The following is a 14,482-nucleotide window of genomic DNA, read 5'->3' as shown; positions in this document are numbered from 1 at the left end:
TATGCAAAAATAAAGAGCATGGGCTCTAGAGTCCAATTACCTGGGTTCAGATCTCTCTCACTCTCTTACTGATGGCAGGGCCTGGGTTGAGCCAGTGGCTCCTTATCTACCTTGTTTACAAGGTAGATAAGTTTCCTTATCTACCTTGTAAAACTGAGGTGAGGGTTAAACATAATTTCTGTAAGGGGCCTGGCACAGAATGTATGATCAATAAATCATAGCCATTATGATTTTTAAGACTTCTGAGAAGCTCCATGGTAGAATGAAAGCAAACACCACTGCCCCATGTTTGGGAGGAGCTGAGAAAACCTGGATAAATGTCACCTTTGCATTTGCTAGTATGTTCTCCAGCTGTTGTAAAGCTGCAGACATTCTGTGGGCTCCCACCCCATCCCCTCGCTCTCTTGGTCATTAGTGTCGTCACAGTCCCCTTCCAGAGTGGCTTAGGAGAAGCTGGGCATGCGGCAGAGAGTGGCTTTTCACATGAAGGCCCGATTCATTCCCAGGGGCTGCTTGCAGGTTTTCCTTCTGAAGCAGTCGTCCCACACAGCAAGTTGCCTCCATGGGAGGGATCCAAAAGCAGCTCCAGGTAGGGACATTGGTGCAGGGCAGGCAGAAGGCAGCTCCAGGCTCAGCTGGGGGCAGGGAGCACGTGGGCATCAGGCAGAAAAGTCCAGTCCCTGACCTGCCAGGGTCCTGGGCTCAGAGCCACCACAGTGATCTGGTGCCCCACCCAACTAAGGGGGCCTCCAAGGAGGGCCTGGGGCTGCGTTTGCTCACCCCCTGGCCTAAATATATACACATACTTATTTAAACAAACATATTGAATGGGGAGAAGTCTGGAGAGGGAGAGGTACCCTAAGATGTTAACCAGAATTCTCTCTAAATGGTGGCATTTGAAGTGATTTTCATTTCTTCTTACTCATCTGTATGTTTCAATTCTGGTAAAATGATCATACATTCCCTTTGTAGTTTTAATTAATAATAATGACAATAAAGAACAAGGTGATGAATCCCTGAAAAGAGAGTGGGTACATGAGGAAGGAAAGTTCTGTGGCCCCTAAAACGCACAAATGACCTTCAGCCTGAGAGACTTGGTAACAGCAGGGAAAACGCCAGCCCCCTGCCAGCCAGTGTTCCAAGAATTCAGAGACCCCCGCTTTGGGAGGGGTGCAAATGGGTGGTGGCGGGGCAGAATGACAGAAAACAGCTAAAGCCTCAATAACCCCTAATGCACGCAAGGTGCTGCTCTACGCTCGAACTCACTTAATCCTCACAGTGACCTCTTGAGGTAGGGTCACTTGTCATCCAACCTTAGTTTTTCCTTTTCTCCTTCACAGGTCCAGCCAAATAAGAGTGACTTGCTGTCTCCCATACGTGACCCTTAGTTTCTACTTCCTTGGAATTTTGTCTCCATGCCTTTGTTCAAGCTCTTTCCTCTTCCTAAACGCTTCCTCTCCTGTTTTCACACGCATAATGTCTCTCTGAGAGGGAGAGCAAGGCAGGATACTAACTCTTTCCTCAAGTAACCTCCGTCCCCTCTGAATTCTTAGAATTCTCACTTGGTAACACCATTCTGCCGGCTTCATAATTAGTGCTGCAAGTTATGTTATAGTACATCAACCCAGGTGCTCGGAAGAGGCATACAGAGTGGGGCAAGACGTGGTCCCGGCCCTGAGGGGCTTTCTGCCAGCCTAGGGAGAAGATACCAACACAGCCAAGTACCCACAATAGAGAAAGGCCTTTAGACTAAGTGCTAGGGAGAGGAAGAGGGTCTGGGTTCTGCAGGGAGGCCTCCCAGAGGAGGTCAAGTGAACCAAAGGGGCCTTGAAAGGTGCCTGGGATTCCAGCAGGTGGAGAGGGAGAGGAAGGGGCCCCAGCGAGGGAGGCAGGAGGGGTGATGCTGCGCTGTAGTTTAGGGAGCGTGAACTGGTAAGGGCAGGGTTCCTGCTGGCTCATCCTTGCCTCCCCAGAACAGTTCCTGGCTACAGGACACGTCTCTTCTGGCCCATGGTGAGTGTCACAGGGCCAGCCACAGTGAGCATCAGAGACACCAGGCTGATGCACTGCCCTGGGAAGAGCCTCCCCCCCATCTCACCAGGTAGTGCCCATAGTGTGTAGGCAGAGAATATCTATAAATGAGTGGTGGGCAGCCCATGAAAGGACTCCTGGGCCTGTTCCCAACTGTCAGGGCCCTCTGTGAGCTGCAGCAAGGCACTTCTCCTCTCTGGTCCTTTGTTTCCCCAGCTGTCAGGTGAGATGACCTTGAAGGTACAGGGAATCCTGTGGCAAGGGGATGAAGCCCATCGGCCATGGAGCCAGGACGCCTGGGCACAAATCTCCAGCTTCCTGAGTGACATCAGTAAGTAAATCTCTCTAAGCCTCAGTTTCCTGCGTTGTAAAAGGGACAGTAATACTGCAAAACCTAATCAGAACATCATACGTAGGATCCCAAGAATTCAGCTGCACAAAACTTGGAGTCTCATTACAGTGAGGATTAAGAAAAGATGGGGCACTTGGAGCTAATCGCATTGTGTCTGTTCAATTATTATGAGGTGTTATAGTAGGATTCTTGTGGATTAAATGTGTGTGTGTGTATATATATATATATATATATATATGTATATACAATATATTAAAAACACACAGTACATGTGCAATGGAAGTGACTAGCAGTAGTAGAACAAGAGCTCCCCAGCTGGCTAAGTGCGGGCTCTCTGAGAGAGGAATAGTGGGCTGGCTGGGAGCACGTCAGGGTCGGACTCTGGCAGGGCTGCTGAGCCTGCACTCCCTGAGGCCAGGAATCCTGACAGCCTGGCTGCTTCCAGGGCTGGTTTCGCTCTTCCCAAGGTTAGATCCTAGAAATCCTGGGGAAAACTCTGACTGGGACATTACCTCTGGGCAGGCAAGAAATGTTTTTCAAGTTCCCATGAGATAACTGGAGGACAGAGATGTCAATTAGAAACCACTCTCCCCTTTTTTGTTAAAAATACTCAGAATCGTGTGCGTTGTTAGTATCCCAAGCACTTATTCCCCTGTTAGCGTCTATCACAAGAGAGAAGTTAAGCTCTTTTTCCACAGAAGGAAAGCAGTGTCAGAATAAAGCCAGCTCCTACCTCTCCAGCCCTGGCCCTGGCCGTCCCCCCTCCCTGGGCGGGGACTGCAGAAGGCTTGCTGCGGGGGGGCAGGGCTGCCAGCCTCCCCACTCCCTACCCCTCACTGTGACGAGCTACCTCAGGCTATCTGCAGATGCCCCCATGCCAGGGGCAGCTCAAGTAGGAGCTTGGATCCCACGTGCATCCTGGACAAGAGCTAGGAAAGGGTTTCCTGCTGCGATCTGGGCACAGCTCCATTCTGCATCTTATAAGCACAGGTATCAGAGTGGGAGAGGACCCTGGAGAGCCTCCCCTTTTACTAAATGAGCTAAAGCCTAGAGAGAGGTTGCCATGCCTCCCTGGCTCTCTGTCCCCTTTGCTGGTCCCTTCTCACCTCCCAAGCTCTAAATGTTGGTGTGCCCTGGAGCTCAGAGCTTGGATCCCCCCACACCATCTCACAGACCTCACCCAGGCCTGCAGCTTTATGTACCATATGTATGTGCCTGCTGACAACTCTCAAATGTACATCTCCATTCCAGACTCTATTCTGACCTCGAGATTCATACATTCAACTGCCCACTCAGCTTCTCCACTGGGATGTCTAATAGGCACCTCGCTCCTCATGGGTCCAAAACTGACTTCCTGATCTTTTCTCCTCCCATAGTCTTCTCCATTTGAGTTCATGACAGCTCCATCATTGCTCAGGCCAAAAACCTTGGAGTCACTCTTGGCTTCTGTTTCTCTCATACTCACGCCCAATCCATCAGCAAACCCTTCCACATACATGTAGATCCTGATCACTTCTCCCCATCTCTCCCTCACCCTGCTCCAAGCCACCATCAGTCCTGCCTTGTTTGCAGTAGTCTCCTTAGTGGTCTCCCTGCCTCCACCCTTGTGTCCTGTAGTCTGTTGTGAACCATCCCAGGAGGCAGACTATCCTGTGAAGATAGAGGTCAGCTGAGGTTTCCCCTCAGCGCAATGCCCTCCAGGGGTGCCCCATCTCATCCAGAGCAGTGGTCCATCTTATCTTTCCATCTACACTCGTAGGATTCACTGCCCGCTCACTCCACTCCAGCCCCAGTGGCCTCAAACCCACCAGGCGTTCTCCCACCTGAGGCCTTGGTGTGTGCAGCTCCTCTGCTTGGGACTCTTCCCCCAGGTTTCCATGTGCTCACTGCCTCCTGTCCTGGGCACAGCCTCGTTCCTGTCTGTATGCAAATGCCACCTTTTCGGTGAGGTCTTCCCCAGCCTGATTAGTTACAATTGCACCCCCTCCAATTTCTGTCCCCACTTTTTACTTTCTTTTTCTCCATGACGCTTATCACCGTCAAACATACTATAAACTTTATTTATTTTGTTTATTATTTATCTCCTCTAATGGGAATGTAAGTCCCCTAAGGTTAGAGATTTTTATCAGACACACAGTAAGTGCTCAACAACTGTTTGTTGACTGAGCGAATGAACAGGAATCAATGGTTCTGGTGCGTCTGCATCAGCTTTTCCCATGAGGACCATTGCACTTAGCCGATGAATGGAAGAGCAAGAAAATACCTAGATCATCAAGTTCAATACCTTCTTCACTTGAGGGACACTGAGATTTAGCAAGGAGGAGGATATCCCAAAACATCACAGCACATTGACTTTAGAGCTGGGGCTGGGAATGGATCCTCCTGTCTCCCAAACAGAGCCTGTCCTCTGGTCCCCCTGCCACCCACGGAGGTCACTCCCTTCTGACAGCAATTTCCAGTCTCCTGAGCTATAAAATTAGAACAAGGAACCTACAGAAAACAAGGAAATGAAGTATGGGGCAGGGGTATTTTTAGGCTCGCTGGTTTCTAAGTGCATACATATATAGAAAGGTCTATACACATGGCTATATATAGGTATTAAATCAGGAAGTAAGTTGAGTGGTGGGTTAGCTTTTCTGGGGGTGGCCGAGTGAGGCTGCTGCAACACGGACAGTTTTGAGCCAGAGCAGCTGATTCCAAGGGAACTGGCCCTGCTGAGTCATCTGGAAGCTGCATACCTCACATTGAGTGTTCAGAAAGAGTCTGAGGAGTGAGAGCCTTCTTTTTCTTCCCTTCAGTCAGCCAGAAGTACCAGTGAAACTCCAAGGCCCACCCAGCATCTTATGGTCAAAATCTCCCCAGTGCTGGCTTGCCGTCTTTGGGGGCAAATGGGGATTCTGAAGGGGGAGTTTGAGCAGTAACCTGGAGCCTCTGTGTCCCCAGTTGACCAGAGACACCTCCTGGTCTCTGGTCCCTTTGTCCACCAGGAACTTTCCAAGACTTCAGACCAGGCCTAAAAGATGAGACCTGGATTAGCATAACGCACTTCCTAATGGTCAGACGTTCTGTTTATCATGTATGGATCTCATTTTATATAACAACTTACTAGGAAGGTACTTTTAAAATTGTCTCCATTTTATCGTTGGAGAAACTGAGGCACAGTGTGGTAAGTGATGTACCCAGGTCTCTCAGCTTAAGTGGCAGACCCAAGCGGTCTAGCTCTACAGCCCATGCCCTTAGCCATCAGGCTGTGCTGCACTGGCAAGAGGGCAGGAAACCTGGGTATGTGTAGAGCATTTCTGGGGCTCTGAGATTCATGGCTGCATCCAGGTTTTGATGCTGCCGATCTTTGACTGGACTTTGAGCTAAGCAGTGAACATGTAGCAAGCACATTGGTTGCTTGTGGAAAGTGAATGGGGGCAGGCCTGTTCCTCCCACCTGGGGCAATCCAAGGGAAGTATCCTGATTCATGCTGTAGAAATAGGAGCTAGTGTCCTTTTGCAAGGCAGGAAAAGGACCAAGCACTAAAACTGGGGCAGATCCCTGCCCTCATATAGCTTATGTTGTAGTTGTGGGACACGGACAATGACCACAAACAAATAAATGAGATAGTTAAGATGGTTATAAAAGCCCTAGGGGCCTCCTTGGTGACGCAGTGGTTAAGAATCCACCTGCCAAGGCAGGGGACACAGGTTCGAGCCCTGGTCTGGAAAGATCCCACACGCTGCGGAGCACCTAAGCCCGTGCGCCACAACAACTGAGCCTGCGCTCTAGAACCTGCGAGCCACAACTACTGAGCCCACGTGCTGCAACTACTGAAGCCCGCACGCCTGCAGCCCGTGCTCCGCAACAAGAGAAGCCACCACGATGAGAAGCCCGCACGCCGCAATTAAGAGTAGCCCCAGCTCGATGCAACTAGAGAAAGCCTGTGCACAGCAACGAAGGTCCAGCGCAGACAAAAATAAATAAATAAATAAAATTGTAATAATAATTTAAAAAAGCCCTAAACAAAATAAAACAAGGTAATGGAATGGTTATGGGTTCAGCTGTGTTCCCCCAAAAGTTATGTGTTGAAGTCCTAAGCCCCAGAATATGACTTTATTTCGAGATAGGGTCTTTACTTAGGTAATTGATTTAAACTGAGATCATTAGGGGGGGCTCTAATCCAGCATGACTGGTATCCTTATAAAAAGGGAAAATGTAGAGACAGGTACCCAGGGAGAACACCATGTGAAGTTGAAGAGAGATCAGAGTGATGCATCCACAAGCCAAGAACACCAAAGGTTGCCACATGCCACTAGAAACTAGGAAAGAGGCATGGAACGAGTTCTCCCCACAGCCCTCAGAAGGAACCAGCCCTGCTGGCCCCGTGATCTTGGAAACTTCTAGCCTCCAGAACTGCGAGACAATAAACCTCTGTTGTTTAAGCTACCAGTCTGTGGTGCTTTTTTATGGAAGCCCTGACAAACTAACACACAGACAAAGAGTGTCTGGGGGAGAAGAGGATTAATTTAGCTAACAGATTGGGTTAGGTCTATCCGAGGAGCTGACAACTGGGCTGAAGCCTCAGTATTGACAAGGAGATGCTCATGTGAAGATACACACCTCAGACATGGAAACTAACTTGGCATATCTGTGGGAGAGACGGAAGGCCCATGTGGCTGGAGCAGGGTGAGTGAGGGCAGAGAGGTTCAAGGAGAGGGAAGATAGGATAGAACCTTCGTGGAACGTAATGGGAATTGGCATTTTACACTAATTGCAATGGAAAACCACTGGAGGGAGTGACGTGAGACCCGACTTTCCCCTTTGAAAGATCCCTCTGGCTGCTCGGTGGAAAAGAAATTTGAGGATCGGGTTAGGGGAGACCAGTTAGGAGTGTAAGGTTCACGTTCAGATGAGAAATGAGTACCCTTGGCTTAGGGCACTGGCAGAGGATGGGGGAGAAGTGGTCTGGTTGGTGATAAACTCTGGAGAACCCCAATAGGACTTGCTAGTCCTGGGATGAGAGAAAAAGAAAGGTACCTACGATGACCCCTAGGACTTTGGTCTAAGCAGCTGAAAGAGCAGTGGTGCTTCTTACGGTGGGAGTGGATAGAGTAGGGAGTTTCTTGAAGAGAAACAGCCAGTCAGCTCCCACCCAAGTAAGATTTATAAGATGAGGCCAAAACAAAGATTAACGCGGCATAGTCCCTGTCCTAGAACTCGGAGCCTGAAGGAGGCAGACACATAAACAAATAATACCAACACACCGTGTGAAGTAGCTGGCAACACACAGCTACAGGAGTGACTCTGCGGAAGTCAGACAAAAGAGGAAAAAGTTTCTGTTTTACTTTTTCAAAATAATTTCGGACTTACATAAATGTTGCAAAAACAGTACAAAGAATTCCCAAATACCCTTCACCTGGTTTCCCCAAATGTTAACATCCTACAAATTTACAGTACAGTCATCAAAACCAGGAAATTAGCATTAGCTACAGACCCCATTCACATTTCATCAAGTTCCCCATTCGTGTTCTTCATCTTATCCAGGAGCCAAACCAGGATCACCCATAGCACTTAGTTATCGTGTTTCTGTAGTCTCTCTGGCCTGGGATAGCACCTTCATCTACTCGTTCATGGCCTTCATACTCTTGAAGAGTACTAGCCAGTTATTATGTAGAATGTGCCTCAATTTGGGTTTGTCTGGTGTTTCCTCAGGTTGTGCATTTTGACAAGAACACCACAGAAGTGATGCTGTGCCCCTCTCAGTGCATCATATCAGGTGGCACATGAGGCTGATATGTTGTGGTACTCGTTATGTTGACTGTGATCACCCGAGTAAGGTGGGGTCTGCCAGGTTTTCCACTGTAAAGGTAGTCTTTTCCCCTTTGCTACTAATAGGCATCTTGTAGGGAACTACTTTGAGATGATGTAAGCATCCTGTTTCTCATCTTATTTTTACCCACAAATGTTTGTTTCCGTTGATGAGTCTTGCTTAAAACAACCACGACCGTGGGTGTCTGCCAAATGGTGGTTTTCTATTTCCTTCACACCTTCTAATGTTCATCAACTGAAATTTTTCTGTAAGAAAGGCTGTCCCTTTTCCCTTACTTGTTTATTCAAACATTTATATCAGTATAGACACATTATTTCCTATTTTTCTCTTGTTCTATAAGCTATAATCTGTTGTGATCTTTTTTTTTTATTTGCTCAAATTATGTCAAATTTGGCCATCGGGAGCTCCTTCAAGTTGGCTACTGTGTTTAACAGGAAAGTTTTGAGCAAAACTTATGACAAAGTTATGATAATGAGGCATAGGGACTTGTAAGGAGAAGGGAGAGGAGAGGCTTCCAGGCCTGGAGGGCAACCATGGGCTCTATACCCAGTGCTCTCTGAGGATGCTTGCCAGCCTCTGGGCTGACTACTCCTGACCATGAGGGTCAGGAAGATGCAGCCACGTGCCTTGCTCAGGTAGAGAGACCTCCACTGAAGGTGCCCCACCTCTATCACGACCTTCCCAGGGACCAACCAGCAGGCTGCAGCTGCTATGGCACTTGGGCTGTTAATGCATCTGCCTGGCTTTGCCCAAGAGGGGCCCTCCGCCATGTGCACGGACACCTCCACCTCCAGCCACCTGCTGCCTGCTGCTGCCCTGCCAGACCTGCCATCACCCAGGGGCGTGGGGTCCCCACTGCTCAGCCCCTAGCTGACTGAAGCGTGTTCCTTTGACCTCCTTGCCTGAAGGGGTTGTATCCGGGGAGGTGGCGAGGCTCTCAGAGCTGTGGAGTGACAAAACCACTTGGCCTGGAGACCGTCTAGGTGAGACTGGCTATCGTTTTGACTGGCTAGCTGTCGTTTTCTCAATCTAGGGCCTCTGTGAAGTCTTGAGGGGATGCCCAAAAGGTAAAGTAAGTTGGAGCGGGCGAAGGGGCAGGGGAGTGGCAGTTGGATGACCATCATTCTGGTCCAGGCCCCTCCCCTGGTGACAGGGATGGAGCTGAACCCCAAAGGGAAAATGGCTTATCTAAGGTCACAGGGACACTTGGTGGCTAGGCAGGACCAGGACTCAGTGCCCAGAATCCTTGTGTCCTCCTTACCATTTACACATTCCCAATCTGCTCTGCTTCTTGTTTATCAATGGCTGATGAGGCCGTAGTCTGTGTTTCCTTGTCCATTTCCCTTGTTCCCACGGCAGGCGGAGAGACGGAGGCCAGTCTTCCAGCCCCTTCTGAGGCAGGGCCTCTAGGCACATGAGCAGCACTGACCCTTCACCCCCAGGGAGGGGGAGCTGTCCTGGGTCATTTAGCAAAGCAAGGCTGAACTCACCTTGGAATCTCTCCTGGCTGGAGGCCCATGACCTCACCCAGACCCATCACTGAAGGGCTAGAATCTGGCCACCTTTTCTTCCTTCTCTCCCTTCTCTTCCTTCAGTTCAGAATGGGAAGCCTCCTTTTTTTCCTCTTTTAAATTTCATATTAACCTTTAAGATAGGGTAAGCATTCACGTGACTCAAAATTCAAACTTTACAAAAGTTACACTGTAAGAAGCCTCCTTTCCAATTCTGTCCTTTGGACTTCCCCTCCCAGGGGCAGTCACTGTGGTTCATAGGATTGCTGTGAATTAATCCACAGAAAGCACTTAGAACCGTGGCGGGCACATGTTACACACACAGTGCGTGCTGCATCATTGTTTTTATTTTTAAACTCAATCATAGCTTTATCTCCCACACCCAGCACCCAAGTTTCACCTCCTCAGGCTCCCAACACTGTAGCCCTACTAGTTGTGACCATTTTGAACTGGGCCCATGCCTGGTGACCTTTCTGCATCCTGTCCCTGCTACTCCTCCAGGCTGGGCAAGCCCTCCCCACCCTGCCCCCTGCTGAAATGCCACCTATTCTCCAAAGCCCAGCTCAGATGCACCTTCCTTTCAAGGCCTCGGTCTCCTCCTCCTTTGTATTTCCCCATCCTTCTCGACTTCTGTGGTTGACTTTCCACAACCTCCTGCATTCATGTGAGAATCATATATGCTTTTGCCATCCCCCAACTCAGCTGTCAACTCCCTGAGGGCAAGGCCGGGATCTTTTTCATCTCTGAGTTCCCTGCAGCACTTAGCACGGAAACTTCCACGTGGGAAGTGAATAAATGCCTTTAAATTTAACTGCAAATTTGAACTCATTGGGGATGCAGAATGTGGGCATGTGAAGAAATACGTACGCTGCCCAAGGTAGGACTCATTACTTCTCCATGGTCTAGAAGCCATACTTTTATTTTTTTTATAAATTTATTTATTTTTATTTTTGGCTGCGTTGGGTCTTTGTTGCTGCGCGCGGGCTTTCTCTAGTTGCGGTGAGCAGGGGCTACTTTTCATAGTGATATGCGAGCTTCTCATTGTGGTGGCTTCTCTTGTTGCGGATCACAGGCTCTAGGCGCGCAGGCTTCAGTAGTTGTGGCTCGTGGGCTCAGTAGTTGTGGCTCACGCACTCTAGAGTGCAGGCTCAGTAGTCGTGGCGCACGGGCTTAGTTGCTACGCAGCATGTGGGATCTTCCCGGACCAGGGCTCGGACCCATGTCCCCTGCATTAGCAGGCGGATTCTTAAGCACTCCGCCACCAGGGAAGTCCCTAGAAGCCATACTCTTATAATCAGAACGCACCAAGTTTTTCCCAAACCTCACAGGTGGGTTGGAGACCTGCTTTCTTCTGCTCACTCATTCCCTGTCATTCTGCATTTGATTTAACAAATCCTATAGTCCTGCAAACAATGTTTGCTTTGCTATAGCATCCAACTGTCTTTCATTCCTCCCAAAAGATAAGGAGCAGGTGACAGAGAACCAACTTTAGTGCAGGACCTCATTAGCTTTGGGGCACAGACACACTACATGAATCAGAAACTTTCTACTCCTCACATAATGTGGCTCCAAAAAATCTAGTTAGGCTACTTTGCTTATAACCAAAATCTTCCTGAATACACTTGTGACCGTATGTGTGACTGGAGCTCAGAGAAGAGGGCAAGGTCACCAGTCTACATATCCATAGGGACTATGTTGGGTTACAGGTAATAGAAATCCTAAATAACTAGTTTCTTCTTCCCTCATGTAACATAAATCCTGACGTCTGGTGGACCACACCCTCCATGGCAAAGACTTCCTCTACTCTTCTGCTCTGCCATGCTTAGGATGTGACTTCCATCTTCCAGGTTGCCATATGGTCATAACATGCCACTGTGGCTCCAGACATCACATTCGCATTCCAGACAAGAAAAAGGAGAAAGATGGTAAGGGGCAAAAGGGCACAGTTGAGTCAGCCTCCTTTAAAGAGGTTTCTCAGAGCCTCTCCCAGCAACTTCTATTTACATCTCACTGGCCATACCTGTGACCCATGCACACCCTAACTGCAAAGGAGCCTGGGAAATGTAATTTCTTAGCTGGGCACATTACTCCCCCAAATAAACTTGGGGTTTTGTTAGTAAGGAAAAAAGGGGGAGTAGGGATGGGGTTGGTAGTTAACTGTCTCTGCCACAATTGGGACAACTAAGGAAGACTTCATGGAAGAAATGGGCCACAGTAGGATGAGATAAGAACTTAACCACATGCCAGGCACTTTATTAAAACAGGTTGGGGAGGGGAAGCTTCTGGTATCTTCACATGCCAGGGAGCGGTTCCAGTTTCCGTTTTAGAGATAAGGAAAATGAAAGCTAAAGCTATTCAATAATTCACTCAGGGTCATGTAAATGGCAGTCTAGATTCAAATTCCAGAATCTGCCAGGCTCCCTTGTCCCTGCCAGCCTCACCTGTCATCTGCCAGACTCAGTACATATGTAAGAGGAAGGAAAGAAGAGGGTTCAGAGATGGGGAGGCTCTCGGTGTGTTTCCAGGACAGAACTCTGACAGGGTCAGAAGGAAAAGAGAATGGAGAGGCCCAGATTGTTCCAAGTGGGTGTTTTCAAATGTAAGGATATCTTACTTACTTATGGGCTAATTGCCAGAAGAACTTAATCTGTTTTACACTTAGCATTAGCATGAAATAAAAGTCAAAAATCAAATGGAAAACTGAGGAGACGTGTGGGGAATGAGAGCACCTTTTGTTGGGGACCCCAGAGACAGGGAAAGGGAGAGGATGGGAGGCCCATGCCAGGCTGGAGGGCGAGTGGGGCAGGGGGTCTCTGCTCGCGCCAAGTCCCTCCTGCTCTGGGCAGCAGGCAGCACTCTGCCACCTGACAAGAGCTGGTGAGGCCTGACCGGCGAAGAGCGTGCCGGGCTGCTCTGGGTCCCGGGAACATTCCCGCCTCAGGCTGGCGGACTGCGCGCAGAGCGAAGGGGTCAGATGCATCTCTGCCCCTTAGGAGCTGGGTGCCCGAAGCAAGTTACTTCTCTGACTCTCACCCTCTGCATCTGAGAACTGAAATAATCCTACCTTGCAGGACTTCAGGGAGAAAAAAACAAGGTGTACATAGCCTGGCAAGTGCTTAGAAAGCAGAACCTGCTAATTTCGTTCACATAATTATTATCATTGCTTTTGTCATTGTTGCTGTCTAGTAGATGATGGCACCATCGACTAAAGCCTGGAATATAGAAAGAGGAACGGCCTGGTGGAGGTAGCAGGGGAGGCTGAAGATAATCAGGTACAGTATTGCCCTTTCAAAGAGAAGCTGGATCCTGGCCCTGGCCTCGATTAGTTAATGCATCGAAGGGTTAAAAACAGGAAACAGGAAAAAACCGTATTCCAACCCTGTATAAATTTATCAGTAAACAGTCTGGTAAGCCCCTGTGATGTGCTCGGCATGGTTCTAAGCTCTCTGACAAATATATAAAAAGTAGAGTAAAAACTCAGTTAATCCAACCATTGGGAAATTGTGGCAGGTGAATTTTCTGGACGCCTGAAAATTTACCAGCCCCACACACTTTAGGCACTTTTTTCTTAATGTTAAAAATTGTGGACGGAAATATTTTTTAAGCGCACTGTTCTCATCCCTGGCTTCCTAGTGACTATCGAATACATCGTCATTGAGAACGACATGTGCTCTGCTGTCTTGTGATAGCGTGATGGCCCTGGAGGCTGTGGGGTGAGGCTGGCTGTTTGCTTCTACCCTTATGGTCCCTGCACGCTATTTTGTTTTTACATTTGCTTTTATAGTTTTTCTAGGTGTTCTCTCACTGTCAGGCTTTTGTGTGTTAATTTTCCCTTCTCTTTTTGAGCCTCCCTTCTAGTGTGTTCACTTTATTGCTTCTGATGTGCTCTAGGTTTGGAGACCAGACATAAATGCTTCATCTTTTATAGCCCATCTCAGCCCAAAAAGGAATTAAGGGAACTATTACAGTTTATCAAGTACCTACTCTGTGCTGAGCATTTTACCAGCTGTTTTGCAGCCATTATTTCATTTTTTACCACAGCCCTGTGAGTTGGAAATTTTTATCTCCATTTTTTAGAAGTGTAGACTGGGGCTCAGAGAGTTTAAGCACTTTGCCCAAGGTCACACAGCTGCTGGTGAGTGGCCTAGCTGGAATTCAGATGCAGTGTGTCTGGTACAGGGACCATCCATGCTTTTCCCGGTGTGCTACACTGCTTTGAGTCTGTGGTAAATCACATGCTGTTCGCTGTTGCTTGTTACTGTGTTGGGTTGTGATAGCGTTATCTTCCTAAATATTATAGAACGTAAGCCCCTTGAGGGCAGTGACCTGGCTGTCCACTTGCATACTGCCCACACCATTGCCTAGTGCCAGGATCCAGGTGGTCAACAGCTGCTTTACAAAGAGTGGGAGCCTGGAAGAATGGGGGCAAGAGAATGGAGTGGGCCATTGCCCCTTGGCACCCAGCACCTCATACCTCCCTGCTACCTAAAACCTTCAGCTTGCCCCAGATATTCGCTCAGCATTTGCTGAGCCCAAATCTCCGTTAGCTTGAACCAGCAGCTGCGGAAGCAGCCCACGTGGTCCACTCTGGGTTGGGAAGGAGGAGTGGCTACCCAGGCTACTGGCCTCCCCCTGGGGACCGACCAACATGGAAGCCAAGCCCCGGTGAGACACTGCAGGGAGGTAGCAGCCCAGTGGGGAAGGCTGGTGTTGGGTCCAGGATTTTCACTAAGAAATTCTAGAGCAGGTACCTCTGAGTAAACTCCTACAGAA

The 14,482-nt window shown here is 48.8% G+C and overlaps 1 protein-coding gene across 18 annotated transcripts in view; it reads left to right on the top strand.

The window, feature by feature from the left end:
- Window positions 1-14,482, top strand: part of LOC117203449 (uncharacterized) — a 96,063-nt gene that overhangs the window by 62,056 nt on the left and 19,525 nt on the right. For 4 of the 18 annotated variants that reach the window (XR_007473097.1, XR_007473096.1, XR_007473099.1 and 1 more), the window contains one exon: window positions 12,896-12,981. Coding sequence is in view for 5 of the 18 variants with exons in the window: in XM_049701096.1 (XP_049557053.1) it covers window positions 2,248-2,362; window positions 11,557-11,634; window positions 12,896-12,918 (216 nt within the window). In the remaining 13 variants the exon portion in view is untranslated. Of the gene's footprint in view, window positions 1-2,247; window positions 2,363-11,556; window positions 11,635-12,895; window positions 12,982-14,482 lie in introns of all 18 variants that reach the window. The other 14 variants (XR_007473090.1, XM_049701096.1, XM_049701091.1 and 11 more) reach the window with 6 other exon arrangements.

This window comes from Orcinus orca, chromosome 1 (genome assembly GCF_937001465.1).
Source record: "Orcinus orca chromosome 1, mOrcOrc1.1, whole genome shotgun sequence".
Lineage (NCBI taxonomy): Eukaryota > Metazoa > Chordata > Mammalia > Artiodactyla > Delphinidae > Orcinus > Orcinus orca.
Note: the sequence above shows the minus strand (reverse complement) of the source record. Positions and strands in the feature narration are given on the sequence as shown.